The 27,424-nt window shown below is 44.8% G+C and overlaps 1 protein-coding gene across 1 annotated transcript; it reads right to left on the reverse strand.

Annotated features, from left to right (window-relative positions):
- Positions 1–170: 170 nt before the first annotated feature.
- LRIG2 (leucine rich repeats and immunoglobulin like domains 2) lies at positions 171–25,560 on the reverse strand. Its single transcript, XM_075522006.1, has 18 exons — positions 25,340–25,560; positions 19,347–19,418; positions 18,783–18,857; positions 18,152–18,286; positions 17,484–17,627; positions 17,208–17,351; positions 16,448–16,591; positions 16,043–16,186; positions 13,161–13,241; positions 12,251–12,322; positions 12,043–12,111; positions 10,448–10,611; positions 8,926–9,246; positions 7,729–8,010; positions 6,484–6,933; positions 5,846–5,995; positions 4,275–4,556; positions 171–3,643 (listed from the first exon to the last, which is right to left on the reverse strand). The coding sequence occupies exons 3-18, from the start codon at positions 18,851–18,853 to the stop codon at positions 3,414–3,416; spliced, it is 2,883 nt and encodes a 960-aa protein (XP_075378121.1). The 5' UTR covers positions 18,854–18,857; positions 19,347–19,418; positions 25,340–25,560; the 3' UTR covers positions 171–3,413.
- Positions 25,561–27,424: the final 1,864 nt, after the last annotated feature.

The following is a 27,424-nucleotide window of genomic DNA, read 5'->3' on the forward strand; positions in this document are numbered from 1 at the left end:
TCTGGAGGTCACCTTGTCCAACCCTCTGCTCAAGCAGGGGCACCTGGGGCCAGCTGCCCAGGAACACGTCCAGACAGCAAAGTTTACTGTATTTTTTCCCTATGAAAATTAAATATCATAGAAGAAAAATGAATTATTTAATCTGCAAACTAATGGTGTTACACTGGATGCTCAATGTATATAGCATTTTATTGAATGAAGTTATATTACAATAGACAAACATATATTACACATGCTATACAAAATATACATTCTTATGTGAAAAAAATATAAATAGACACTAGGAAATAGCAACAGGGAACACAAGCAGCTTTGCTCAGGCTGCCTTATGAAACCCCCGTTCCTGTACTGTTAGTACTTTGGCATTGATGGAAGAAACTGTTTGTGTTTGCCGAAACCAGAATGGCCACTCTGTCCTCTCTGCACCTCCTGGAGGAAAGGGGAAAGACGACAGACCCGATTTTTTCTCCAAGTCTGCCTAGGAAGTTTTTCCACAATGCTAAGCACAGCACAGTGTTCACCTACTTAGAAGCTTCAAATATTTACAACCAGCTTATGGACGTTAAAGAGATACCATTGCTCACGGAAGGATGCAAATGTCCTAATTCATAACGGCAGCTTTTATAGGCCAATATCTCACACAAATGAGTGCAGCTTTAGCTCCTAAATGGCTTCAAGAGCTAGCACTTCAGTTTGTTCTGGTGCAGACAGCATTGATTTTAAAGCCTTGGTCTTGGCCAAGCACATCCCACCTACCTAAAGGGAACTCACTCGCACGAAGGAGTTGCGCTCAAAGTACACCTAAGGTCTGGACATCAACAGCTGTACTGTGACAGAGCTGTATTAGCTCAACTCCACAGAAGAGAGGGATGAAAGGAAAAGTAACAAGCATTTGCCAAATGGCGATGGGAGACAGAGCAGCAGTAGGGGTGCTATTTTCCCACTAGCGGGAAATCGCGGCTCTGCACATGCCAAGCAGCACTCTGCCACAGCAGCCTGCGTGACTATCTGGAGAAAGCAGCAAGCAGCCCAAAAGCACGAGACTTTTCTGCTCCTGTAGTTTCATGGCCTGACCTTTCTCATCTGGATTTAAGCTGACAGTACTGGGTTCATGCAACAGAGATAACTTTGGATTGAAAATAAGCACCATGTCTTAAATGCTGTCTGGAAAGGAAAAGCCTGGAGGAAAATAAAACAGAAAGGAATGAACTTACGATTCTTCTTTTAGCATGTTACTAAAACATTTCAGATGTCAGAGCCCAAAAAGAGTTTAACACACCTGTGTTTCTCTCTACTTTATCCAAAGGTCAAGGACAACTGGATCCTCTTCCTACTAAAGCTGCTGGCTATCAAAGCAACCGTTGCTTTGAGCATGGTAAGAGCCCTTGATAATATTTGCTCATTTGCATAGATCTGACTATTATTCATGCCCAAAGAGCTGTGGGAAAGTAATCATTATTCCCAGCATTTCCTCACTCATTTACTCAAATAATCCACAGTCTCAAAAGTTTCAGCTGTGATTCTGCATGACTGCATCTGACGCTTCAGTCACACACCCTTCTATCTAGGAATGGATCACCGGGAAGTCTTACATACCTCTCTCGGGCTGGTCCAAAAAGGTTTTTCTGTCTTTATAAAAATACACCATGCAGCTGTTTTCATTTGAGTACATATCCTACAACTTGAAAAAATGCAACAATGACTAGGAAGAAAGCCCCCTGCTCTTCAGGCGTGAGTATACAGCATAATGTTGAAGCACTCCAGCGCTGAGCACAACGTACTTGCTGAAAACCCATCACCGATGAGTCTTTAACCCCTGCTACACAAAGGTGCATTTTCCCAGAAGAAAGAACTTTTCAGAAAGTCTTTATAATGTTCTTCCTCCTAATTTTGTCAGGCACATTCCACTGTAATTAATGAAGTTTGCGTTTCCTCTGTCTCAGCAAGTACTGGATTTTCAATATTGAGTGGTTCCCTGCATATCGTTTCATTTCTCACCTGTCAAATATTTAAACATTTTGGCCCCGCTGAGGTCTAGGGAACTATTTTAGAGAGTTCAACAGAGTAACAATTTTGCCTGATATTTTACAACAGAAAAGGACACAAGTGTTTTAAACTACATATGCCTCTTGGCTGTGCAGAGGACACAGAAAACCACAGTATAGTTCACTGAATATTTATCAAATGATCTCCCCATTTATCCGATGCTTTTCATCACAACATTCTTTTAAAAAGTTCACTTAACTGTCAGCTAGGAAAAATACATGGAGTCTCTGCAACATACACAATACAAAGGCTTTTTTTAAAGATAAAAGCTTAGATAAACTTCTGAAACAAACCACTCAAAATGCCCATCTTACAGCTATTTTACCAGATGACCAGAAGGAAACATTTTGTGTACTGTTCTTTTTGTTTGCTATTTACAAGAACTTCTGGGAAGTTGGACACTGCAGCCTGGAACACAGGTTAACGCTGCTTGTTAATGCGGGGTCTGGTGCGCTTTACGCTCTACTGGACAAGACGGGTGCCTGACGTGGAGTTAAGGACTCTCTCAACACTTAAAGGGGTCAAACCTGGAATTCTGCTAATGCCACAAAATGGATCAGCTTGCAGTCAGGTCAGCCAGGCTTAATGCATGCAGAGTTGTAGGTAACAATGAAATTCATCAATATCACAGTTTCACCACATACCTATAGTAAATTCATTTCTTTCCAAAATGAAGACAGCTCTATCCCCTCAGAAACAAGCTTTCAGTCTCACCAAAAAAAACCCCAAACCATATGGCTTGATATGCAGCTGTCAAGACTAACAGTATGATACATACTTTGGCATAATAAAAAATATATTTACATTACAGCCAACACATTGATATGCTTAGTGTATATAAAATATTTATAAATGCAAATTTATTTACAACTAGAGTCCATTATTCATAGGAGAAAACAAGCCCCAATGTTAGACTGGTAACAGACGCCTGCCAACAGTCTAAGGAACAAAAAGCTGGCCAAGAGTTTTATGCTTACAATTACTGGGGAATTCCATGAGGAGGCCCTGAACATTTGTTTTCAAGCAGACAATGCAGTGTGAAATAGCTATGCATTCTTGAGAGATTTTCAAAGCATGCACCAACACAAAGGCTGCTTCCAACATCAGAAAATCCATGTTTTAATGCTATTCTTGTGGATATCGCTAATCATCCATGTGTTCTGTTGCACATCCCCATTTTCCAACACACAGAAATCCAAGGAAAAAGGGCATGTGCCACCTCCTCCTGGGGAGTCTGACTCCGTTTCGTCAGCCTGTAACCGTAGACACACGTACACAAGCATCTTTGGCCTTGGGGTTAATCCTGAGGTAGTAAATACAAAAAGTCAGTTGATATGGATTTGCTTTCAAGACTTCATTTTAGTGTCTTACGTGGTTTCGCTATAGTCATGAATGTTCCGTGTCCTATTAAAATCAAAGTTATGTTCACGTAACCTGTGGCAAGGTCTGGGTGAAGCAGCTTGTTCCCGGTCACTGTCAATAATGCCCTCGCTTCGAAGAGGTCGTGGGGTCTCACGGGCTGACTGCTGACGCAGAAAGTGTGAGTGAGAGCGCGCTAGGTCTTTGTTTACTCCCCATAAAGGAATCTGAAACGGTTCTGAGGAAGAAAAATAAGATGAACAGGAGGTGAGTTCACAATAAACACACTCAAATTTTAGACAGATTTGAGTTGTGCCACTCAGCAATAACGGTCTCCTGAGGTTATTTTCTCTATTTTTGAGAGCATATTTGACGGGATGCTCTCCCATTTCAGCAATCTGTTACAGTAACCAGAAACAACACACACAGTTTCAGTGTGAATTTTTAAAAAGGATACCTGAAAGAAAGTCAACATAAAACCAATCAATTTCGAAAAAAAATGTCTTTTGGAGTTCTTTGAAACTCAGATCAGCTCAAACAGAAGGGCTATTTGAATTTCCTATGTGAAGCTTTAACTCTTGGCTAATAGATGTCCTTGAAGTACATGTGGGGATCACATTCCACAAGCTTTAAGAGATGAACTGCAGATTAAGAAATACTATCTTTTTAACATCACCCTCTTCAACTCTTGGGTACTGGATGCAAACTGAGGGCTAGTTCTGAGAACAGGTCATTAACAAACAGATGAGTTACTCCACAAACTACAGTCACTTGAAGAATTAGCTGTGGATCAATAGTGAAGGGCAGCACAAGGAAGGCCAGAGTTATCAGGGAATACAAAGCAACAAGAGGGAAAAGGGGACACTCACCATTAATCTGCTGGGAGGAGATTTTCTTTTCACTTATTTTGTCATGGTTGGTAAGAAAGACAGACATGTCTCTGTCTGCTAAGAGATTATCAAGAGTGCCTGTTTCATGCTGGGTGCGTGCTGTATACGTTTCCTTAGGCATCTGCACCATGAGATTAGGGACAGTTTGATCCAGGGGGTCCTCTTCTGTGATGTAGGCATAGGGACAGTACTCTCGTGTCCTGGAGTAGATGTTTGCGTTGTCGTAACAGTCTGAGCAGATCACCAATGGCGCTGCACCACCTGACAAACATGATGGAAAAACAAAGTACTCTCAAAGAGGATAAGGATGCTTGATTCCATAGACTCTTTCATGTCTTAGCATGATTGTGTATTACGGAGGCACGGTTTGAAGGGCCTTTATACAGTTAATATAGCAACAGAGTACTCAGCTTGACTGTTTACTGAAGAAGTCACTTGAGAAATGCTCTAAGTTCACCACCATCCAAATTCTCAACAGCACTGCCCTTCTGAAGTTGACCAGGAGAAAACCATGGACATGACCAACAGCGATCTCATGTTTGCTCTCCTGTTTCAAGGGCAAAAGGGTTCCATGCAGGTCCAACCAGCTTGGGCACCAGGCTGAAACAGCCCTGGAATCAAACCGGGATACCTATCCACGTCGGCTTATGTTCTTGTACCACACTCGTACCCTGCATGCCCACACGCCTCAGACCAGATGATCAAGGGGTCATTGAGACGAGCTGCTTCTCAGCTCCTCCCTGATACAGACTCTAGCGTAGTAGGACTACAGACTAGAGGGAATGGACCATGGGATGGATGTGAAAAAAACTTACACTGAAGGATCACTTTTGAAAGCCAGCCTATATAACGACTGGATGGCTCCTCAGCATCTGTATGGTAAAAATAGCACCTCTATAGACTCAGTGATGCAAATATCCTGAAAAAGGTCCAAACAAGGTAGGGGAATAGTGCAGACCCTTTAGTTATGATTGTAGGAAGCAGACTATATGTCTGGCAGAGCCAGTAATTTTATGCCAAGGACAAAAGGTACAGCAAGTCATCTTCCAAGCGAACTTTATTTCCACCTCTATTGCCTGGACTCGAGAGGCCAAAGGAAAAAATCTACCTTGACATTTAACCCAGGAATTCTCTAATGGCATCCCTGCCTTGCTGAACAGATCACAAACCCTGAAGCAAAGAGCCTCTGGAGGGAACTGTACTACTCTGGCACTCGAAGGACAGCAGTCATGGCATCTACATGCAAAGGCACTCATAGCAGATGTGAGCCCAGACGTTGCTGGACCAAAGATTAAATGATGCGCACAGAATGCAGAAGCCTCGATAGCAGAATATAAACAAACATTAGAAGAAAAACAGGAGATGCCTCAAACTCAGAATGATCAATGGAAATTTTCGGATCAACCTGAATTCTTCTCTAGGAAAAGTCACCTTTGACGTTAACATGCAGTACTACCCTGCATGTGCAACACTGCTGCCAGCTACGAGGACTAGACTGTGCACTGGCATCCCACTGAAACACAAGTAATACACGTGAGGGCGTTGCTTACCATCTGTGCCTTTATGCACGTAGCTACCGGCTGGAGGCATGAGCTGCTGATGGCTTCCTGCCTCTGAGTTACTGTAGCCTTCCTGAGGTTCCGACAGAGTTCCTTGGGAGGACAGATAGCTGGGAATGTCTGCAGGTAGGTTCATCTCCTCTGCAAGGCAGAATTAACATTGATGACGTTAACAGCTAAGTGTGAAGATTTCAAGGTAGTACCAACACTATTACCCACATTAACAAAAATGTCATCCCAAATTTCAACTCACATATAGTTTTCTTTTTTTGTATCTCAGTGATTAAAAAATCTATATAGTTAGTTCAAAACAGGGCCAGAACAGAAATTTACACACATTATTCCAGGTCCTGAAAACATTTGTTAAGTTTACTCAAATATTTATTTCCAAACTTTACTGTTTTCCCTCAACATAGAACAAATCTAGCATGTAAGGAATAAAATTAACACGCTTTTGATATCTAAAAAAACCTCTAAAATGAAGGAATTTGAGCAAATCCCTGAAGAGATTTTAGAAGGAAATCTTCAGTTCTTCAATCTTATCATCTGTAATGAATCCAGAAATTTCACCACTCTTAACAAGTGTTTTGGATTAAAAACAGGGCTGAGGACTTGCTTTTGCACTTTACCTGTGTTAGTGATGCTGTAATCTTCACTCTTCCTTCTCATGTGGTAGATCACGATAACCCATACCAGGGAAGTTCCCACAACACAGCACACCACGACAATAATCACAATGCCTACTGTTGTCCAGCCATCCTCCTCATGGACAATGCCGCTCTGGGAAGAATCACAATTTGGGGAAGCCAGGACATTTAGGTAAATATGGCCACGCTCAGTGCCCAGCGTGTTGGACATAATGCACGTGTACTTCCCAGCATCCTCTAGTCCAGCATCCACAATGATAAGGAGCTGATTTGCCGCAGCAAAAAAATGCCGTTCTGTGACTGTCAAAGGGCCATCGTCTTTAGTCCAGTTGAGGCGAGGGGCAGGACTGCCACCAGCTATGCACTGCAAGACAGCAGTTTCACCTCGGGATACTGTTCTGTCTTCCAGAGGCCTAACGAATGAAGGGGTTTCTGTGACAGTGGAGGGGGGGAAAAAAAAAAAAAGATAACTTCATTGTGCAACACCAGTCCATACTCCATGATATTTAAAAATCTGATCTTACAACCTGAACCTAAACTTGAGCAATGAAACACAGGATTCAGGAAATCCTGTGAGTTCAGCTCTTCTATGGATCACTGCAGCAAATGCAGGTACAGCAAACATCCCCAAAATTATGCTAGCCGCAGTCTGGTTTATGTATTCCAATTCTAAATTTGCATATGACCATAGTGTTAAAAGTCAGTGTCTTCAAAAATACTGCACTCTAGAAGGAGCCGTCCTTCCATTATTACTCAGCATAGTTCATGTTACCTGCTACTAAATTTGTTCCAAGACAACACAAATTATCTATCTAGTCTACATTGCTGGATTGAGATATGGCCCTCAGTTCTCTCCTGCAAAGATCATACTAACTTCACTGGTCAGCACTATAGCTTAGCTTCTAAAGCTTCACTGTTCAAAAATCACGGCAAGTGCTGCATTCAAATGCCCCAAAACCATGCAGAGCAGTTAGAGATGCTGTTCCAGAGGCAGCATCCTTAAATTTAAAGTTGGGAGGGGGGTGGGGAGGGGAGCAACCATGGGGAAAAAAAGTCTTCTTGTTCCTTATTGCAGAATTCCACCTACAGCTAGAGGAAGAGGAAACTACGCTCTTTGCATTTTAACTTCATTCTTTAGGACTTAAGCTTGCTACTGACAGATAAGCTACACTACCACTGCAGAAGGGAAGCGATCCATATGCAAGCACAGATTAGCACACCACTTACCTAACACAGTCAGCGTGGCATTTGCTGACAAACCACCTGCAATGTTTTGTGCCATACAGCTATAGATTCCCATGTCTTCTATTTTCACATTTGCAATAAAGAATACATCATCCTCAGGCATGACGTGCATCCTCCTCTCTCTCGCAGCAGGGAAGTCTGTGCCACCATCTTTCTGCCAGGAGATCTGTGGAGTAGGGTGGCCCTCTGCAGCACACTCCAGCCGGGCCATCGCCCCAGTGCGGATAGTAAGATCCATGGGGGTTTTCAGGAAAGAAGGTAGCTCTGGATCAAAGGAGACATAGGTTCAGTATTTTCAGTACCAAGGAAAAAGCAGCAAAAACTCCACAGCACAGAGAATATCTGAAAACAAACAAATCTGAAACACACCGGTAGTTCTCCCTAAGAGAGAGGGGCAGATTCTTCTGAAGAACTGCACAAATTTTCAGTGGTCATTTCTAAGAGCCTATCCTCCAAATTTAAATACAGTATCTACAGTGTTCATTTAAGATGATCTGAAGAACAACATTTCTCATGGGGAAAAGACAGGGAAAGGTTTAGCTTTCTTCATAAGCCCTTTGTCACACTTTTTCTTCCCTGGTAACAGGGAAGGTGAACTTCCACCTCGTCAGTCCAAGTCTGCATTACCTATTCTGGACAAGCAAAAGCAACACAGGCACCTCTGCTCTCAGATACAACAGGGATCGGTGGTCTACTGACCGATGTGAACATTGTCTTCTTACCTCCCTTCCCTCAAGCCAAAATAAATAGAATCATTATGCCTAAAAACAAAGGACTTCATAATTCATTTTTCAGAGTTTGTTTCCGGTCCCACAAGTTATTTTTAGTTGAATCTTCCCTAGCTTTACAAACACATGGGGAAGGTGCTTAGTTCTGAAGGGACAGCAGAGGGAGCTTTTAGTTTAAGAGACTTCTACCTCCATTTAACTAGATGAACAACTAATTGTGTTATAATGAAAGCATGGGAGATACCTGCCCCTTTTGAAAAGTGAACAGAAGGCTTTTCACCCACAAAAAAAAGAATCACTTCTTTCCTGTTTTATAAGATGATGTTTGACACCTCTAAATATCAGTGAGAGAGTCTTGTAAGACTATTTTGGGCCAGCTCTAGTGAAAAATAGCTATTTAAATAAAGCTTTAGGTTAAAAGTGTTTCTCCTTTGTTACTATGATTGCTTACCATTGACAGTCAGCTTGGCTTTGTTGGAATAATTGGAGCCAAAGTGATTGGTGACGATACACTGATACTTTCCTTCATCAGTGAAATTCACATTGAAAAGGTGCAGGACAGTGGTATACTCGACCACCTCACCACTTCGCTGCTGATATCTGGCAAAATTCTCAACCTCTGCGTCATACAATACTTCACTGTCTTTACGCCAGGCAGTGGACATGGGTGAATCACTGCTGCTCACAGCGGTGCAAGTCAGAGTCACATTCATGCCTCGCAGAGCAATTGTGGTCTCAGGATGCACTCTTATCTGCGGTTTAGGGAAATTATCTGAAAATAAAAGCACCAAGATTAGTTACGTTCCTCTTCAACTTGCAATTACTATTGCAAGAAAACTCACTCAAAAGACGATGTAAGCAGAAAGAAAGCTTTGGGAACAGATGTTCTGCTTGATGTGCACATACTCAGCTGTTTTCAGCTGGAAATCAAGCTGTGAAAGAGGATTAGAACCACACGTAGGCATACAGAATAAGCATTGAGAACGATCGGCATAGAAGCATGGTCTTGAGCAGCACCCTGCATTTTGTACAACTGTCTGGAACTTGCTATATTTAGATCACACACAAAAGCCGCGCTCGGCTGAAGAGCTAGGCTATTTTACAAAGGACTGAGACTTATTTTCAGATAGTTTAAACATCCTGAAGAGCCTTTAAGTTCTACAAATACAAAGCACAGCAAGCCGGCAGTTCACTATCTCATCCCACTCGATCAGAGTTATTTCAATACCTATTATTTCAGCAAAGACATTCTCGTAGGCACACGCAGCGTTCAGTGTCAGGCACCACTGTGGTGATATTAGAATGGAGAAGTGGGTGCTTGCGCCTACATGAGGATTACGGTAGCCTTTACCACCAAAAGAATGAAAGAATTGCGTACACGCAAGTAACACTTATCAGATTGCTCACCCAGAAAATGGAACACCAGACTATTTCCAGGCCTGCCACAGACTTCACACATGACTCTGGGCAAAGAGTCTCTCAGTTTTCCATCTCACAGTTCGGTTACAAAAATAAACAGGCTTATGTCTGAAACCGTGGTGGCAGAGACCAGATAAACATTACAGATATGGAGCATCAGAAAATGCGCCAGAGTATTAACTACCCTAGCCTTGCTGGTATGGACAAGAACCAACAAGGAAGTGTCAAACAGCCCTTCCAAAGCTAAAAGCATTCATAACCAGGGAGAATGGAAGCATAATCAGTTTTTAACAGGAACCTAAATGAAAAACAATGCAGTCTCACAGAGTTACTCCCTCGGGTTAGCTTCAGTGCTCAAATAGAAGAAAACAGAGCAAAGAGAAACAGAATTAAATCCCAAACTCCAAAGCAGGCCCAGCGATGTACACAGGCCCACGTATGCATCATGGCCGAGACCCAGTACCTCCAGCGGTGCTACAGCCTGATTTCAGAACGGTACCTGCACAGATTTGTGTTACCATGTTTTTATATCAAAAGTCATTAAAAATACAAACCACAGACGAAGTCATCAGGGTCCACACTGAGAAGGCTTTGTCCCGCTAACCATTCAGGATGAGCACAGCTAACATTCACAGCCTGCTGTAAACGGCTGTCAGTGAGCCACTGCGGCAGCCATTTCAACTGGCAATCACAAAGCAAGCTGCTAGTGTTCAAAATTCTGCAGAAACAAGGCAAAATAAAAGTGTGATTAAAGTTTAGTATTTCACATTCCTACATGTGATTTCATGCAGCAAGACAACTTAAAAGCGTATACATTCAGAAATTTCAAGATTTTCAGTAGTCTTTTATGCCTATGGGTATTCATTATAAAATATTAGCTATATATGCTATATACAATCCAGAAAAACCTTCCCACTATGTCAGCATTAAAACCTCGTATTTCTTTTTAATTCTGAAGAAAATAACCTCGGATTTTCAACTTCTAAAAAAATATTAAGCCTGTCTTTACAATTATTCCATCCCTCTTTAAAGCAATTAAAAGGAACACAACACTGCAGAGCAGCTCTATGTCTCAGACTAAACACACTTGCCATTATGAAATGAGTGTAAGCCTCAATATTCACTTTCATGCCAGCTAATAAATATTTAAAAATGGAAGTGATTAGTTTCATACAGGTATCTACTGCAGATTGTTTTATCTGCTCCACAGAAAAACTGCGAACAGGAAACAATGGTGGGTCACTTTTTCCCCACCACCTGCTTTCAAAGTTTCCTAAATATTACGCACAAGTATGACTGACCGGAGAAAGTCCAGCATTTTAACAACAAGTGATCTGCCACTAGATGAATCCAGCAGTGAGAGAGGACAGGCACACAAACGAGCCAGGATTCCATCCTGCTGTTTGCCCATACATACCAACGATTCCTCAATTTTAAGATACATTAGAGAAGGCAATGAAAGTCTTATCTTTAACACCTAAAATGTGTCTCCTCAAACTGGCAGATCTTGTGGACTAACAGTCCCTCTGGTCAAGATTAACTAATTGAATAACAGTTTTAAAACAGATTACATGATATTCAGAGACTTTATCTCATAGAGACGACTGCGATACAGTAGGATTAGTCTTGGGTGTGAAGGTCACCTCACATTATAATACTTTAAAAGTCTGAAGATCACAAGAGGCTCTAGCAGCTCAAGCATCTGCTGAGCAAGTAAAAATTCTTGTCTAGCTGTGAATTATAAAGCCTTTCCCTAGCCCCCAAAACAGGAAGACAAAATGTAGCATTTGCTAACCCCCTTGAAAGATTCCTGATGAATAATTTCTTTTGTTGCCTGTCTACATGCTAGCGTGCGCTGAGTTTGCTGCAAAATCATAAGATATGAAAAACTTAATGGTTCAGCATTGCAAGAAAAAAAATTATTTTCTATTAATTGCAACTAAGGAAATGGAGGTGCAGATTTTAATCAAACCTTAAATCTAAGTATACTGCTACTGAATTTGAGTTGATAATTTATCAGCATTGCTTTAAATATTTCACGATGAAAGCAGACACAGTTCCAGTCAACTTCAGCCAATCTTACAATGCTGAAGGATTCTTTACAAGGTAGGACTTCTAAAGAATCTGTAAATAATTGTCATGAACTTACAGCTCCTTCAGGTGAGCCTGGGAAAATGCATTTTCTTGGATGGACATTACTGCATTGTTGCTTAAATCTCTGTAAGTTAAGCAAAGAGAATAATAACGGGTAAGTATGATTTCATATGCTACCTTCAGTTAAATTCTTGAAAATTTGACAGAGAATAGACAATTGAAGTTGACAAATAACTAGAAGTTCTACAAAGTAAAGTACTTACAGATGTTCAAGTCCTTCAAGACCAGAGAATGCTTTTTTGGTAATTGACTTAATCTGGTTTCCTTGCAAGATTCTGAAAGACAAAGCCCCCCAAACCCAGAAACCAGTCTGAATGTCAATATCAGTTCACAAATAAGACCCAAAAGAAGTTCCCTATGATGTTTAACTGTTTTTTCTAATTCTAGCTGAGCTAAAAGATCAAATGCTATTTTTTGAGCTTAAAGGCTCAACTAATTTTCCCAAGAACAAGGTTTCTTTTCCATTCTTAAGGTAGAGATTTGGGTTAGAGATGTGTCAGAAGATAATTTAAGTCAGCAGAATGAAACAACGATAAATAGAACTTGGGAGCGGAGCAATAACTTCCTAATACCAATCTGCCACAATCACATTAGCTCCTGAGACTGCACCCTCATACCAAGCTATTTGTTACAAGCAACGTCTCTAGCTCCACAGGATGGAGCCTCCTACAAAGCACACGGCACTGGATGCGAAGTGCATCGTCTAAGTACTGAAAAGCTGTTGATTCAATAGTGTTTCATATTTGCTCAAAAATAAATTTTTTTTAATAAGTGCTAATTTTTACCCAAACTAAAGAAGCATAAAAAGTGACAATCACCACACAGCAGGACTGGGCTATTCAGTAATAAATGCAGTCAAATACTTATGCTTAATTTCTTCAAATTGGCACTGCAAGGTGATCCAGTGCTACACAGATCCAATGCTCCTGACCATGGAACCCAAGCCTATATCAAGAGGGTGTAGCACAGAAGCGGAAACACACTGAATACAGCTGCCAACTAGCAAGGCTTTCTGCCTCGTGTCATTGATTTACAATTACTTAATATTTTGCACTCTCCCTCCACTCTGCATGCCTGGGAAGTACTGTCATTTCAATGGTTTGTAATACATACAGTTTATCCAGCCTGCCGAGTCCCACAAATGCTTCATTTGCATCTTCTATGGCCCAGGAGATCTCATTGTTCCGCAAGTCCCTGCAGGAGAAGAGCCTTCTTATAAAGAAGCCTTGTAATATCATCACGACCACTGCTAGTGGCGAGCTAGGGAAGAGAACTTACTGTTGTACAGGCCTGCTATGGTGTTCTGGCACAGTGTCACCTGGAAGGTCTCAAATCTTTTATAAAACTAAGCTTGTCAGAAGATGAATATTCCATTTCAGAGATGCAAGAGAAAATAGAGTTGTTCAAGATCAGTGCCGCAGACAGAACCACAAACAAATTCTGCAGTACAACTTCTTGATGTGGTATTTAAGGAAAGACCCAGTCTGACTAGCACTTGTCATGTGATGACCATTACCAGAAGCTGGGAGAGGCTCCTGAAGCAAGTTGGTTCATGTAAGTGAATTAACCAATACACTAGCAGCATTAATCTTCCCGAGTAACAGGCTTCTAATAGCATTAGCATATTAAGAGATTACACACAGGTTATAGCGTAAGGCTGCCAGGCACAAAGTAGTAGATTTTCAGAAAGAAGTTGATATTCTGCTCACAAATCTCGTTACCAGCTAATGGGATTTCTGTTTGACCTCTGCACAGCACTTTGGCCCCTCATGTAGGAGAGCAGTCTAAACAGCGAAGCCATATAACAATATGGTTCAGAGGGGATTAAATGCTTTTTAGAGAGAAGGCAAAATAAATTCAGTTGCATTTTTAGCCTGAATGGCCTGGACTGAGCCAAGAGTGTCCGTCAAAGCCACAGTTTTTGTCTGTTTTGGTACCACTGTGCACAGAAGTCCCGGCAGACAGGAGCGTGTTTAAAGGAAGAGATACACCAACAAAAAATAGTCTGTACCTCATTTTACCAGATATTATATGCATCGGCTTGATGGAGCTTCCAAACAAGTCAACTGACACAGAAAGCAAACTACATATACAGGCAATTGTATACATCATCTCATATAAACACTTCTTTCCTTGTGCTAATGGTGGAAAAATGCAGTATCTACTTTCCTTGGGTGAGACTGTAAATTGCGTAGAATACCATCCTGGAAGAGAGTGGTATCAACCTCCAGGACACTGTCAGTGGTAACATTATTTTCTTATTTTTCTTACTTTGAAATATGGAAGTCTTGTTATTAACACCATGCAGCTTCCATGATTATCCTTCCATGATTATCCTATCCAATCACTTCCATGATTAATATACATACACTTTAAAGTTTAGGGCAAAAAGAAAAGAATTCCATGATTCATGCATCACAAGGTCCTAACTAATGTGGCCTTGATACTTGCTCACATTAAGTATTTTCCTCCTTGAAAATTATTCAAGCTAAGGTACTGGACATGGATGTGATCTAATGCAAAGAATGACTAGATGAATAATACACCAAATTTATTTCCAAGTTGCTAATTCTTGTGATTTGAAACTTGTTTCTAGAATTAGCTCCAGGTCTGCTTCAGAATTTTAGATTGTGAACGCTGGAGGGGTATCAATGCCAAGCTACTCACAGTATTATGAAGTAAATAATGCAATAAGATGTAAAACTTCAAAGCTTCAGTGCTGTTCCTAGATACACCTTTAATCCTACCTTGCTCTTACTACCTTTTAGTTGATACACGGTTTTTACAGTTCATTCTCATTAATTAAAGCTACATCGCAGAATAGTGGCAGGAGCTGAACATACAGAGAAATATTTACATCAGCCTTAGCGCTGAAACAACCAGTATACAAGCAACAGCGGAACTAATCCTACAGCAACACAGCATCTCCTGTCGTTTGAAGTATTTTTACACTCCACTACTCAGACCACTTAGCAAAATGAGTGAGCAACCCAAAAGAAAAGCCCCTCATTGTGTGAGCTGAGGAGTTGGCTCCTCATGCTTGGCTGGGCACGAATGCTCGGAGCCTTGTTAATCACCACTGCCCTCCGTCCTGCACTTTCCAACCCCCAAGCAAATGGCCAGCCTCTCAGCTGTTGATGCCCCTGAGGAGCCCAGGAAAACCTACTAATTAATCTGCTCTTGTTCTTTTTCATGCTACTCTAAATCTAAGAAATTAGTTTTAATTATTTCATTAAAAGGTTGCATTAAGGTTAACAGAATATGACTGCTTACATAAATCTCTCTGGTGAGTTTGCTTATTTAAGCATTTATTTAATGAACTGACAGAGGGGTTACAAACTTTCACTCCTTTCTCAACTACCATTGTTTGGGCTGATTACAACTGTTCAGATCTACTTGGGCCACTTTTTTTTTTTTTTTAAGAGCCAGGATTGCGTCTTTTCTTGTCAGAAATATCAAACAGCTGCAGCTGCTATGCAAGGTCCTGGCAAGAGCAGAGCTGTGCCTCTGACAGCAAGAAGTAATCCTACACCTCTCCCAGACGCTATGCCTATGCCTTCAGCACACAAGCAGGGTGGGCTAAACCCTACCTTCTGCAACCAGAAGGATTCACCGCTTGGTTTCTGAGGTTCCAACCCTAACAAAACCACCTGGAATAAAGAGAGGTCCAGGCTGACCATTCGCTCCACAACTGGCATTTACACAAGCTGACTATCCACACCTTCTCAGAACCGGTATGACATGCAACTAAGCACTCAAGGTCACCAAGCCACTGTTCCTTACCACCACTAAAATTAAGTGGTTTGTTTTAGCTGGGCCAGAATTCTGTTATCTCAGCAGACCAAAAGATTATCAGCCCTGCCACACCCGCAGGCAGGACAGCACACAATGCCAAAACACTGATCTCAGGCTTGCGCAGTGCAATATTCATTGTCTTTACTTCCAAAAGCTTCACTGCATTAAACTGAGATAAACTAGAAGTTTTCTGTACTTACAAGGTTCGAAGATTTGTCAGACCTCTAAACACACCATCGGCAATGTGACTAATGCGATTGTCACCCAGGTTTAGTTTCTCCAATAAACCAAGTCCCACAAAGGCAGACTCCTTGAGGCGAGTTAGCTGGTTGTACGACAAGTCTCTAGAAACATTGAATATGCACTTTAAAGGCAAGTAGAGGGGGATTAATTATGAAGATACTATTGAACTTGATTAACTATTGAGTTTTGATTATTTTCTCTAACAGAACACTTATAAAAATAAGTAAAATACACAGCATTACCATGGACCTAACAAGGAAATTGAGTACTTCCTTTGGTAATTCATTATTGCTACATACATGCTATCCAATCTGTTATTGCAACATTACAAAGTTCCCAATGAAAAGCAGCCCAGGACTTACAGCTCAGAAAGTCTTTGGCAGAACTCCCATGCATCTGGACTGATCCTGTTAATGGCATTCTGGCTAACATAGAGTTGTTGCAATGTCCGCAGACCATACAGCCAGCCCTTGTTTACTTCTGTTAAGTTATTATGTTCCAGTTCTCTGAGGAATCAGAAGGAAAAACATTTGCCAAATAGATAATCAATGAAACAAACATTTACAAAATTTCACCTTGTGGAGCTCAAAATGATTTACTAACATTAAGCCTTAGGCAACCTGAAATGCACGATTATATTCATTCCAGTGAAACCAAAAGAGCAAACAAAAGTACATGAAGAACCGAGTAACTCAACACAGCTGCAGTGATCCAGTGGCAGAAGCAAAACTGTAATCTCTGTTCTCAAAGATTATTTATTTTTTAAAAATCTTTTGCTGACACTGCACGGCACACCCCTGCGCTATCTCTGTCAAACAGTCACACAACAAAGAACCACCCCATGTTATGGGGAGTGCAAATGAAAACCAGCAAAAAGCAACCTGCAGACTCAAAGCATTCTTGATCACCAAGTGGGAAGAATTTGGGGAGAGAGACAGTATCTTCCCACCTCTGAAGTAACCAGACTTGATATCAAATAATGGGAAAATACAGATCTGTAAACTCATTTCCTGTGATGGTCATCAATATCTCCGCACAGCCTTGATATAAGGGAAGCCATACAGGACACAACCCTCCACAGCTAGAGTCCCTAAAAGAAATTCCACAACCAGGCATACTCACAATTCTTCTATATTACCCAGGCCAAAGAATGCACCATCCATTAGTCTGCTAATCCCATTGCGCTGCATTTTCAAGGATTTTAAGGATTCCAGTCCTTGGAATGTAAGACTTTCCACTATTTTAATCCGGTTCCTTTTCAGTTCCCTTAGATAAAGGTAAAATTCAAATATTAAGACATCTTGCAATAAGCATGACTTTGTGAAAGTCAAGAACACATACAGAGATGAACAACGCAGCTGTAAACACTGTTTTTAAGCTTTCAAGACTCCTACTTACAGAAACTGCACGTGAGGCAATTTGAAGATCTTTGGGGGAATCACACTAATCCTATTTCTGTTCAGCTTTACCACCATTAGTGAGCTAGATAAGTTATCAAGACAGCCTGCTTCTAGAGTAGTTATCCTGTTGTTACTCAGATTCCTAGGAAAGGGAGAGAGGAAAAGAAGCCTTTCAGAACATGGAGAATTTTATGAACACAACTGCACAAGCACTTCAGAGCGACCACTTTTTATTAGAACTCAAGTTCTTTGTGAAGTCACATCAGAAATCTGAGTTGTGGTATACCAAACTAAATTATTTTTCCCAAAGGAATCAGTACTAGGAGCTGATTTTTACTGCACACCCATGCTTCAGTTAGACATGGTCAAGACAATGTCAACAGTGATTTACTCAAAATGAGCAGAAATCATTCCATGTCCCTGCTGGCTGAAGCACCTGCACTTTGACAACAGCAGTTACTGTTTCCATACTCTTTGAGAAAATGCAACACAGATTGGTATGAAAAGTATTTTATTTCAAGCACGTTTGTAGCTACGTTGAGCACTATTACCAGTTCAAAGCCATGCAAGGCTGCCTACTTTAAGACGGTAACAGAGTAGATGAGGTCTTCACCATTATTGTTGTAGAGCCAGGAATCCCAGACATAACAGATCTCTTATACTTACAGGTACTTCAGTTGCATCCGTGGAAAAGAAGAAGCTTTAATTTCTGAGATAAGGTTTGAACTAAGATCTAGATTTTCCAATGAAAGGTAAACTTGGAGTTGCTCAGCATTTATTTCCGGAATGGTATTGTGTACCCTGAAAAATACCAGCAATAACTATGATTATCAAAACACACCATCCTTCAAGTTGCACAGCTGAAACAGCTATAGGATTCTGTATATCAGTATTATTAGCAAGCCTCTTAAATGGGACCTGTAGCACACACTTCAGTGTTAATTCCTAAAGCAATACTGAAAATCCAAGAGCTATTTGCCACCTTGACATATGAACAGATTCAAATTTGGGGCCAGTAGTTGGGCTGTTCCTTGTGGGAACTGTCATTCCTAGACTGAATCCCTCCCCTTCAAAGCTGCCTGCCTTGGTTGACTGCATTTTATTGGTAATTTAGGGTGACTTGATTGTCTAACTGATTTGTATTTCTTTAAAGAGTGCTTACATATTCCCTAAAGCACTTTAGAGGAGTACTATTTCAAGACAAAAGAAGCTATGTTTTCCTACAACTTGATAGCAGAACTCTAATACAATTCTCCCACTTGTTAAACAAGAAAAAGGCAGACAAGCTATTACTTACAATGAGAGAAGAGTTATATTAGAAGTTGTTTCTCCAAAATATGGAATTTCACTTAGCTCATTGTAATTCATTTTCCTTAAAACAAACAAACAAGATTACTGGCACTTCAAGGAGAAGAAAACCCCTTCTGTACACAGCAGAAATAACTCGTATCACAGACCACATTTAACAATGTTGTTACGTTAATAATAGTAGTTGACAAAAAACAATCCCTAAAAGCTTAAATACTGATAATTTGAACAATTTAATAGTGAAGCATGCTAGTTTTTACCATTCTCATGGATACTATTACTTCTCTCTAACTTAGAATCAGCTATAGTCGAAAGAAATGTCTCATTTCTTTTTAAAAATATTGGTCTTCTAACCTTTTATGAAAAAGTTTTCTGCTCACAAAGCATCAGTTTTATACATAAAATGTGCTGCCAACACAGAGCATCCATTTTTCATTAACTGGCACTGAATATTTCTACAAGTCAGACCAAATACCTAGACATGCAATGAAATGTACTAAATTAGAATTAGGTACAAAATCTTTAGAGTTTATCCTCATAAAAAACAACTTACACTTCTTGTAGTGTATGAACAGACAAATCAATGCTCCAGTTGGATGACAATAAATGATTATGACTTAAATCCCTAGAGAAGAAAGAGAAAAGTTATTCTACCTCCTGGAATAAAAAGACCCACGCACACTTTATGCAATCTAAAAGTTTTAAACCATATTTTTGATACATACAATTCCTCCTTCACCAAAGGAAGAAGAGGTTCTAGCTTGTTCTAGTGGTCACCTCACAACAAAAGTCTGGACAGTTCTATTTCTCTGTTTGAATCTAATAACTTTTTGTTAAAAAGGCTTCTTGAAAGAAAGATCATATCTGATCAGAGCGTTTTTCCTTTAAATCATAGCTTTATCAAAAAAGAAAAACTTTCCAGGGACATGAAAATAACTTCTTACAAAACGCCTGCTGTTGAACTGTTTTCTGTAGCAACGATCCCCATTTTCCCTGCCTGCCCAGCTTTTCAAAGAAGCTGACTAGTCAAGGCAGGCTTATTTTAAAGGAACAACATACACACAATTACCAAACAAGCTGGAGGGGAGAGAAACATGAGGCTGGGAAGCTTATAGAAGGCATGCTTCAGTGCCAGTTGGTTTTGCTCATAGGAAACAAATGCAGGAGTTGGATTGTTTCAACGGGCAAGAGAATTGTTAAATGTGTTTTTAATGCTCATGCTGGACGTTGATGGTATTCCCATTGCTCTAACTTTAAAGCAGGATTTTACTTTTGCCTTGGACTCAGTGCATAAGATTTTATAAGAAAAGCAAAAATATGAAACATGTCCACTTCTGAGAGGTAACTCTTTGGGCATGGACTATCTCCATTTTGTGACATGAGTCAAACCATGACAAAAAAAAAAAAAAAAAAAATCAGGTTCATGATGGAAACCTGGTTCTAGCCATACCAGGGAGGAGAGACAGACGTCACTCCAAACGGTGAAACCAACTCATCTTTTTGACACCTTCCTGGCACGAGTCCAGAACGGAGACGAATCCCTGAAGCTCGTGCCGACAGCCCGAGCTGTTGTGAGTTGGAACAGGCCCCGCACCGCCACCCAGCATTGAGATACGGCCGATACCCTCACCACCGTCAGAAAACTGTTGATAGGTGCATATATAGCTGAACACTGCCTGTTAAATCAAAAAGTCTGCCTCTGCTAGCTAGTCGTGCCTGCCTGTCAGCAAGGCATCACGCTTCTCACTCCATTTCCAATTCTGACATCGAGCATAGAGCCGTAATGAGCCATTTTCAGCAAGAGCTGTTCACCTTCTGATGAGTTCCTCAGATGAGGTCCTGTATCACAGATTCTCTTTCATTATTACAGAAGTAACACAATATGTGTTTATTACGGCTAGCCTTAAGATCATCAGGCAGGCTACAGCTATGCTGACACAGGAGACAAAATTATCCTTTAAGAACAAAATTACCAGGTATCTGTTAAAAATAATATTGAAATGTAATTGATCACGGTTAAAAATATGTCTGTTGACAACCAGGCTCGGGCAGTCATGGCACCCACACGCTTGTCTGCTCTTGCGATAGCTTTGGGCCTGTGGTCAACTTCAACTACACCGAGGGTTGAGTCTGTAGAGACACGAAGCTGCCCAAAAACCATGACTACGGGAAGAAAAGATATTGTACTGGTGGCCCTGCTGAAGAAGGGGTTGCAGTACAAATTTAATCCTCGCTGACTACCAGTAAGCGTCCATCGGTGGGCGTTAATGCTGTCACAAGAACCCTCCATGCAGGGAAGACTTGCCAATAACCAGAAGACAACCTGAACAGGACCTGGTTTTATTCACCCCAGTGCTCACGGCACTACCGATACGCTTTTGATCTGCAAGACCAGAATCTATTGGGAGAGAGCAAGGACTTGACAGACTGTCCTTAACTTCCACTCAGGCTCAGCAATAAAGATACCGTTCTAGCAATGAATTATTAAAATCCTGGGTGTCATGGCAAGTCAGATCATTTTTAATGTATTCTTTCAATTACATCAAGATGTAAATTATACAGATACAGCAGCAAACAGGTTTGCAAACAATTACTCATTTCTACAATTTAAAAAAAAAAAAAAAAAGAATCAAGGGAACCCGAAAAGAACAATGCACATGCAGCCACTGAATGCTACTCTGCAGGCCTGCTCCCTCAATAAATAGAATAATTAAGCCAATCCTAAATGCCAGTAACACACAAAACAACCGAGTATGAACTGCTCCTAGAGCAGCCTTCCCACGTCAGGGGAGGCTGAGCACTCAGGACACCCTCCCGGGCTGTCTGATCCACCCTGCCCACCGCTGCCGGAGCCCGGCTCGGCCCCGGGGCTCTGGCCATGCTGAAGGAGCCCGGCACGGCCGCGGGAGCCATCAGCCACGCTCAGCGGAGGGGGTAGCAAGGGGCAGCGCTGGCCCCAGATCCCAGAGGAAGAGTCTTTCCTGGATCTTTCAATCATGCAGGCACCCAGCCAGCGCTGAGGAGACTAATCTTGGTAGCAGTGGGTTTAACCAGACCAGGGAGTACTAAGCCACAGCCCTTCCAAAGGACCTGAGCGCAACCCGTGGAGGAAGGATGAGACAATGGACACAGAAGACAACAATACACTCCTCAAGGTGTCCAGATACTACACTGATGAGCAAAACCATGCCATGGGTGCAGAGCCAGACCAACCTGTGTGTCAGGCATGGTTAGCGGGCACTGACAAAGATCTTGGGAGTCAGATTAATATGCAAAGAAAACAGAAACTTGTTTTTTCTAATGCCTTCAGGAAGAACAGAATAGAATATTTCAGTTGGAAGGGACCTACAATGATCATCTAGTCCTGACCACTTCAGGGCTGACCAAAAGTTAAAGCAAATTATTAAGGGCATTGTCCAAATGCCTCTTAAACACTGACAGGTATGGGGCCTGGGCGATGAGGATCTGCTAACATTCAGGTTTCCCCTCAGAAGCCTACTCTCTTACTACTAAGTTAGAAATTAAGATTTTAATTTAGAAAGCCCAGGAAAGTATTTTTCTATTGTTACTCAGATTTGGACTATAACAAGGTTTGCATTAACAGTCCTCTATCAAGAAGCTGGGTATAGTTCATACTTAAAACAGTTCTGACATTATTTATATCTAGTTACTGTTACTGATGCTTTTCTTTTTGAAGTAGAGTGACTGATCACCAAATCCAAAGTGAAATACATTGCCTGATTTTCTGTGTTTATAGATAATTCAATCACACAGCTAAGGCTTCTGCTGTCATGCAGAACCAGATATAATTCCCTTGCTCTGAAAAAGCCAAAACCAAAGAACTCAACTCACTTTTTTACTGTGAGGCCCATGTTATGCAAGATACAGAGCAACCATGCAAAATTCGTCTTTTAGAGTTTCATCTGGTATTGCATACAAAAGCATCTAAACATTCACTTTGAGCTGAAGTGGTATTCTTCTCTTCAGTAACTAAGACTGAACGCACACACCAAATTGATTACTTTATACGTAGTCCTGGAGAATGATCTTAATTCAGCCCAAGTGAGCATACCTGCTTCCTCCCCACGGCACTGTGCTGGGACAGGTGCTGGTGCAGCAACACAGCCAGCCATCTGAGCTGAAAACACGTAAGCTCACCCAAAAAAACCCTGTTGTGAATGGAACTAGCCGAACTAATTAACTGATACCTAATGTACTTTTATTCATCATGTCCCTACTTACCCGCATGTATAAACACACTTCCAGGCACTAGTATAGGACTGGAAGGCAGCGACCACCAGCATCGTGCTTCCCTTTCCCCCTACAGATGACTGCCCTACAAGCAGGTCTTGCATTCCTCGTTCTAAAGAACGTAATGTTAAGATGCACACACATCAAAAAATATTTGCTAACTCTTTGACTTCCCTACCCTTTTCATCACCCGCCAGGTTATCCACAAAACATATGTAATTTAGCAGGAAACATGAAGTTACAGTTGCCTGAATACTTCCGCCAAGAAAAAGAGTTCTGAAGGTGCTCTCCTGGCCTAATTAAAAACAAAAAACCAAAACAAAATCAAAAACCCCACACGCTGGAAGCATCACCTGCAAGCAGTTTGAAGGAGTTAGGAAAACCAAGAATTTTTAGTCCTCAAAGTTAGGTGAAGTGATATCACAGAACTGAGAGGAAAAAGCACATCAGGAACTTTTTCATGCCAGAAAAATTAAGCTTTGATTAAACAGCTTGTATGCCTTATAGCTTGTATAGATTCAGAACTGCTAGAGTAATCCTAGTGAAGAAAAAATGTCACCCCCACACACACACTCTGCGTGCCAAAATCCTGGAAGCCACAACAGAGAACATACACTTAATTATTGTTTGCAGCACATGTCAGATTGCATAACGTAGCACAGCGCCAGCACCGCTTCTTCCCACTGCGCTTTGTGCCAAGCAGTTTTAAACACACCCTCTATCAGCTTGCAGAAAGATACAAGTATTTGTCGAAGCTTGAAAAAGTCACTCTCCAAAGCGCAGGGGTATGGTTTTGCTTATTAGCCACCTGGTGAACTTCCAACTCACTCTCCCAGGCACTGACACCCTCCCTGACAAGTGCTAACGTTAAGATATCCTCGTACCTTTCTAAACGCGAAAGGTTTCACAGACAACTTAATTGTATTTCTATGCTGAAATACACATTCTTCTCTTAAACGCTTCCAATCGCCTGCCACGCAGGGAAAGAAGAGGACTACAGAACCACAAAGGGGTGAGAAGGTGACAAGCTTCCTTAGACATGCCCAGTTTTTAATACAGATCAGACTCGAATCCTGCTAGAGGAATTCCTGGAGTTAACTGGACATTGGTTTGCATGTTTATGCTATCTCCCAAACAGGCTTTTTTTTCTTGGTCTGGAATACTGTTATTTCTATCAACCAGGAAACACTCCGGTTCTCAGGCCAAGAGGGCGAACTCCTCTGTGCACAAAGGTGGTTTTCGATATCAGCACGTCGTACTTCAGCATCCCTTCCACCCCAGGAGTCTGCAGCCAAAGGTGGCAAACGCAACAGTGACCATGACAGTAACAGCCAAGGAAAGATAAAGGCGTGTAAACGCTTTTTAGCACATTGTCTAATTGAACTCTTGGGAGCAGAGACTAAGGGTGGGCTGTCAATTGTCTTGTCGTTTTGCAGGGGTTTTTTGGAAACAAAATGGCAGCAAATGTCAAGGGGAGTCCCCAATGGTTTTCCTGAGGGAAAAGGAGGGAGTCACTGGGTTGCAAAGCAGCAAAGGGATGCAGAGGAAATCAGAAGCAGTAGGCACTGCCACAGCCCACAGCCGAAGTCGGGAGCTGGAAGGAATATTTCTAAGCACAACTGCAAGGGACTACGTCCTACAGCTTGACCTGAAAAAAACGTTAGGTCCTAGCTTGACCGGCGTTACCAAAACTTCTACTAGCCACAACCTGCTCCTGCTTCACGCTCCTCTCAAATGCTACCGCCACATCGCAGGGTAAGAAAAGCGTGAAATCCGTGCCTCGGCGACCCCAGCGCACGGGGCCCTCCTTCGGGCGGCGGTCGGTGCAGCGCTGCCAGGCCCCCTTTCACGGAGGCCACGTCTCGGCTCCAGCGGCTTTGACTCGGCCGCTGCCGCTGCCCCGGCCAGCCAGGCTCCAGAGCCGGCGGCCGTCTCCTTCCCACCGCCACAGGCCTGCCCGCAGCGCTCCCGGGCTGTACCGGGCCCCCGAGAACAGCTCACGGACACCGAGCACCGGCTGCCGCTTCTGCCGCACCCAGCACCGCCGGCCCCGCTGCGAGCCTCCCGGGCCCCCCCCAGAGCCACGCTGCGGCGTTCGGGCCCCGGCCTCGTACAGCGCTCCGCCGCCGGGCCTCGCGCCCCCCGCCGGGACGCCGCTAGGCCCCGGCCCCGCACCCCACCCCCCCCCCCCCCCGCCCGTTAGGCCGCGGCCTGCGCACAGCCCGCCGCCCGTTAGGCCCCGCGGCCCGGCCGCGCCCCGCCGCCGCCGCCCGCCCAGCCGCCACGCTCACTCACAGGCCCGTGGTGCCGGCGGGCAGCGGCGGGATCCTCCGCGGGCCCGGCCCGCCGGGCAGGCGGTGCCGGCTGCAGTCCAGCAGGCCGCGGCGGCAGGAGCAGGGCGCGGCGCAGGGCTCGGCGGCGGCCGCCCGCGCCCACAGCGCCGCCGCCGCCAGCAGCACCAGCAGGGCCCGCGGCAGCGCCCCGCGGGCGGCCCGCACGCCCGGCCCCGCTGCCCGCATCCCCCGGCCCCGCGCCGCCCGCCCGGCCCGGCCCGGCCGCCGCGCCCCGCCCCGCCCCGCCCCGCCGCGCCACCTCAGCGCGCAGGCGGCGAAGGGCGGGGCTGCGCGGGGGCGGGGCGGGGGCGCGGCGCGTGCGCGCCCCGCCCCGCCCCCGGGGCCGCCTCAGGCCGGCGGCCCCCCCCCTCCGGCGGCGGCAGCTTCGCCTCCCGCGGGCCGCGCCGGCCCCGCCGCGGGGCCTGCTCTGCGCTCGGGCAGCGCCGCCAGCGTCGCTCCGGGCAGGGCCGCCCCTGCGGCGCCCGCGGCCCACGGAGGGCGCCGTGAAGGCCTGTCGTGCCCCCGCGCGCCACGTGCTTTCACCAGGGTGTTCGCGCCTCGCCGCGTCTACCGACTGGGACCGCGCGTGAGCGGCACCGTCAGGCTGCTTGTGCTGAGCAGCGGCTCCGCGAGAGGGGCGCTCCCTCGCGGGAGGAGGCAGCTGGGCCGTCGGGCGCCGGTGGGGCACTGCCCGGGAGCCCCGTGGCCTGGCTCCGCGCTCCCGCCGGCGGCACGAGGGCGGCCGGGCCCGCAGGCCCTCGCCCTGGCAGCGGGGCCGGCGGTTGCTGGCACAGCCGAGCAGCACCAGCGCCCAGCCCCGCGTACCGACACCGGCTCGTACCTGCGGCCTGTCGCTGCGCGCCCTCTGCAGCCCCTGCGCGCCGTTTGCGTCCCGCCGAGGGGCTCGGGCTACCCCCGCGCCCCGCTGCCGGAGGCGGCGGTTCGCTGCCGTGGCCGCAGCTCCGCGCTGAGCCCCAGAGGATGGCTCTGGGGAGCAGGACCGCAGGCAGCCAGCGGGTGCACCCCGAGGTTCGGTGGGAAGCGGTTTGGCTGCTCCTGGGAGGTCTGAGGGGGCTGTGGCGGGAGCCCCGGGCACCGTTGATGCCGTTCACGCACTGCCACCTCGTGGTCCCGGCCCCGCGGTCCTGTGCAGGACGGCCCTGCTCCCCCAGGGTCTGCCCGCCCGCCGCATCGGGCCTCGGGCGGGCCGGGCACGGGCACCGCGCTCGCCGCCGCCGCCCTGCTGCACACCCCTCCGTGCTGCGGCCGGGCTGGTAGCCGGTGGCAAGCCCAGCCCGCCCAGGCGGCGTGGGGCTGCCGGAGGCTCCGTCCCAAGCAGGCTCAGGAGAAAACATCCCTGCTCCCCTCGGGTGGGGACCTGCGGCTCAGCAGTGCCCGCAAGCAGGGCAAGCCGGTGCTGGCGCTTGCAGCGCCTGCAGTCCTGGGCCAGCCCCAGCTTCCCCGGGCGGGCTGCGGCGAGGCTGGGCAGCAGCCAGGTCCCGCTGCAGGCGAGTCTGGCTGCACAGCGGAGGCATGCTCTCCCCAGCTCCCCGGCTGAGGGAGCTGCACGTATCCCTGCTGCTCAGAGCAGCTCGGGGCACGGCTTCTGCTGCGGAAACTGGGATCAGATGCCGGTGGCAGGTGGAAGGAGATTCCCACGGAGGAGCGGGGCCGGACCGCCCTGCCTGTTGCGGCTGGCAGGCCCGTCAGTATCTGTGCAAACAGGCCTGAGCTCTGTGCAGGGGCAGGGGCACCACAGTGATGCTGCCCGCTGGGGAAACTGCTGCCCGTGCCACGGCGGCCGCTGGCAGGGCCGCCCCTGGCTGCCCAGGGCCGCGGGCTCCGGCGGAGCTCAGTTAGGAGCATCTGCTCAGACAAAGTCCAGGGCCCAGGCCTCTGCAACAATGGTTCCCACTGCAATTTGCATTTATAAGAGTATTGCCATGGCAGCAGAAATTTGCATATTAATAGAAGCCAGTCCTAATTGTTGAGCTGCTCCTAATGTCTCGGAGCAGAAAGGAGCCTGTTGTGTTTTACCAAGCTCCAA

This window comes from Mycteria americana, chromosome 20, assembly GCF_035582795.1.
Source record: "Mycteria americana isolate JAX WOST 10 ecotype Jacksonville Zoo and Gardens chromosome 20, USCA_MyAme_1.0, whole genome shotgun sequence".
Lineage (NCBI taxonomy): Eukaryota > Metazoa > Chordata > Aves > Ciconiiformes > Ciconiidae > Mycteria > Mycteria americana.

Bases quoted from the DNA above. Each gene is read 5' to 3' on its own strand.
- LRIG2 (XM_075522006.1), bottom strand. From the start codon at position 18,853: ATGAATTACAATGAGCTAAGTGAAATTCCATATTTTGGAGAAACAACT. The intron at 12,323-13,160 runs GTATGTATTACA...TTTGTCTTTCAG, and splicing joins CTCGGCAGGCTGGATAAACT to AATCTTGCAAGGAAACCAGA. The intron at 12,112-12,250 runs GTAAGTACTTTA...CTTAACTTACAG, and splicing joins CTTGAAGGACTTGAACATCT to AGATTTAAGCAACAATGCAG.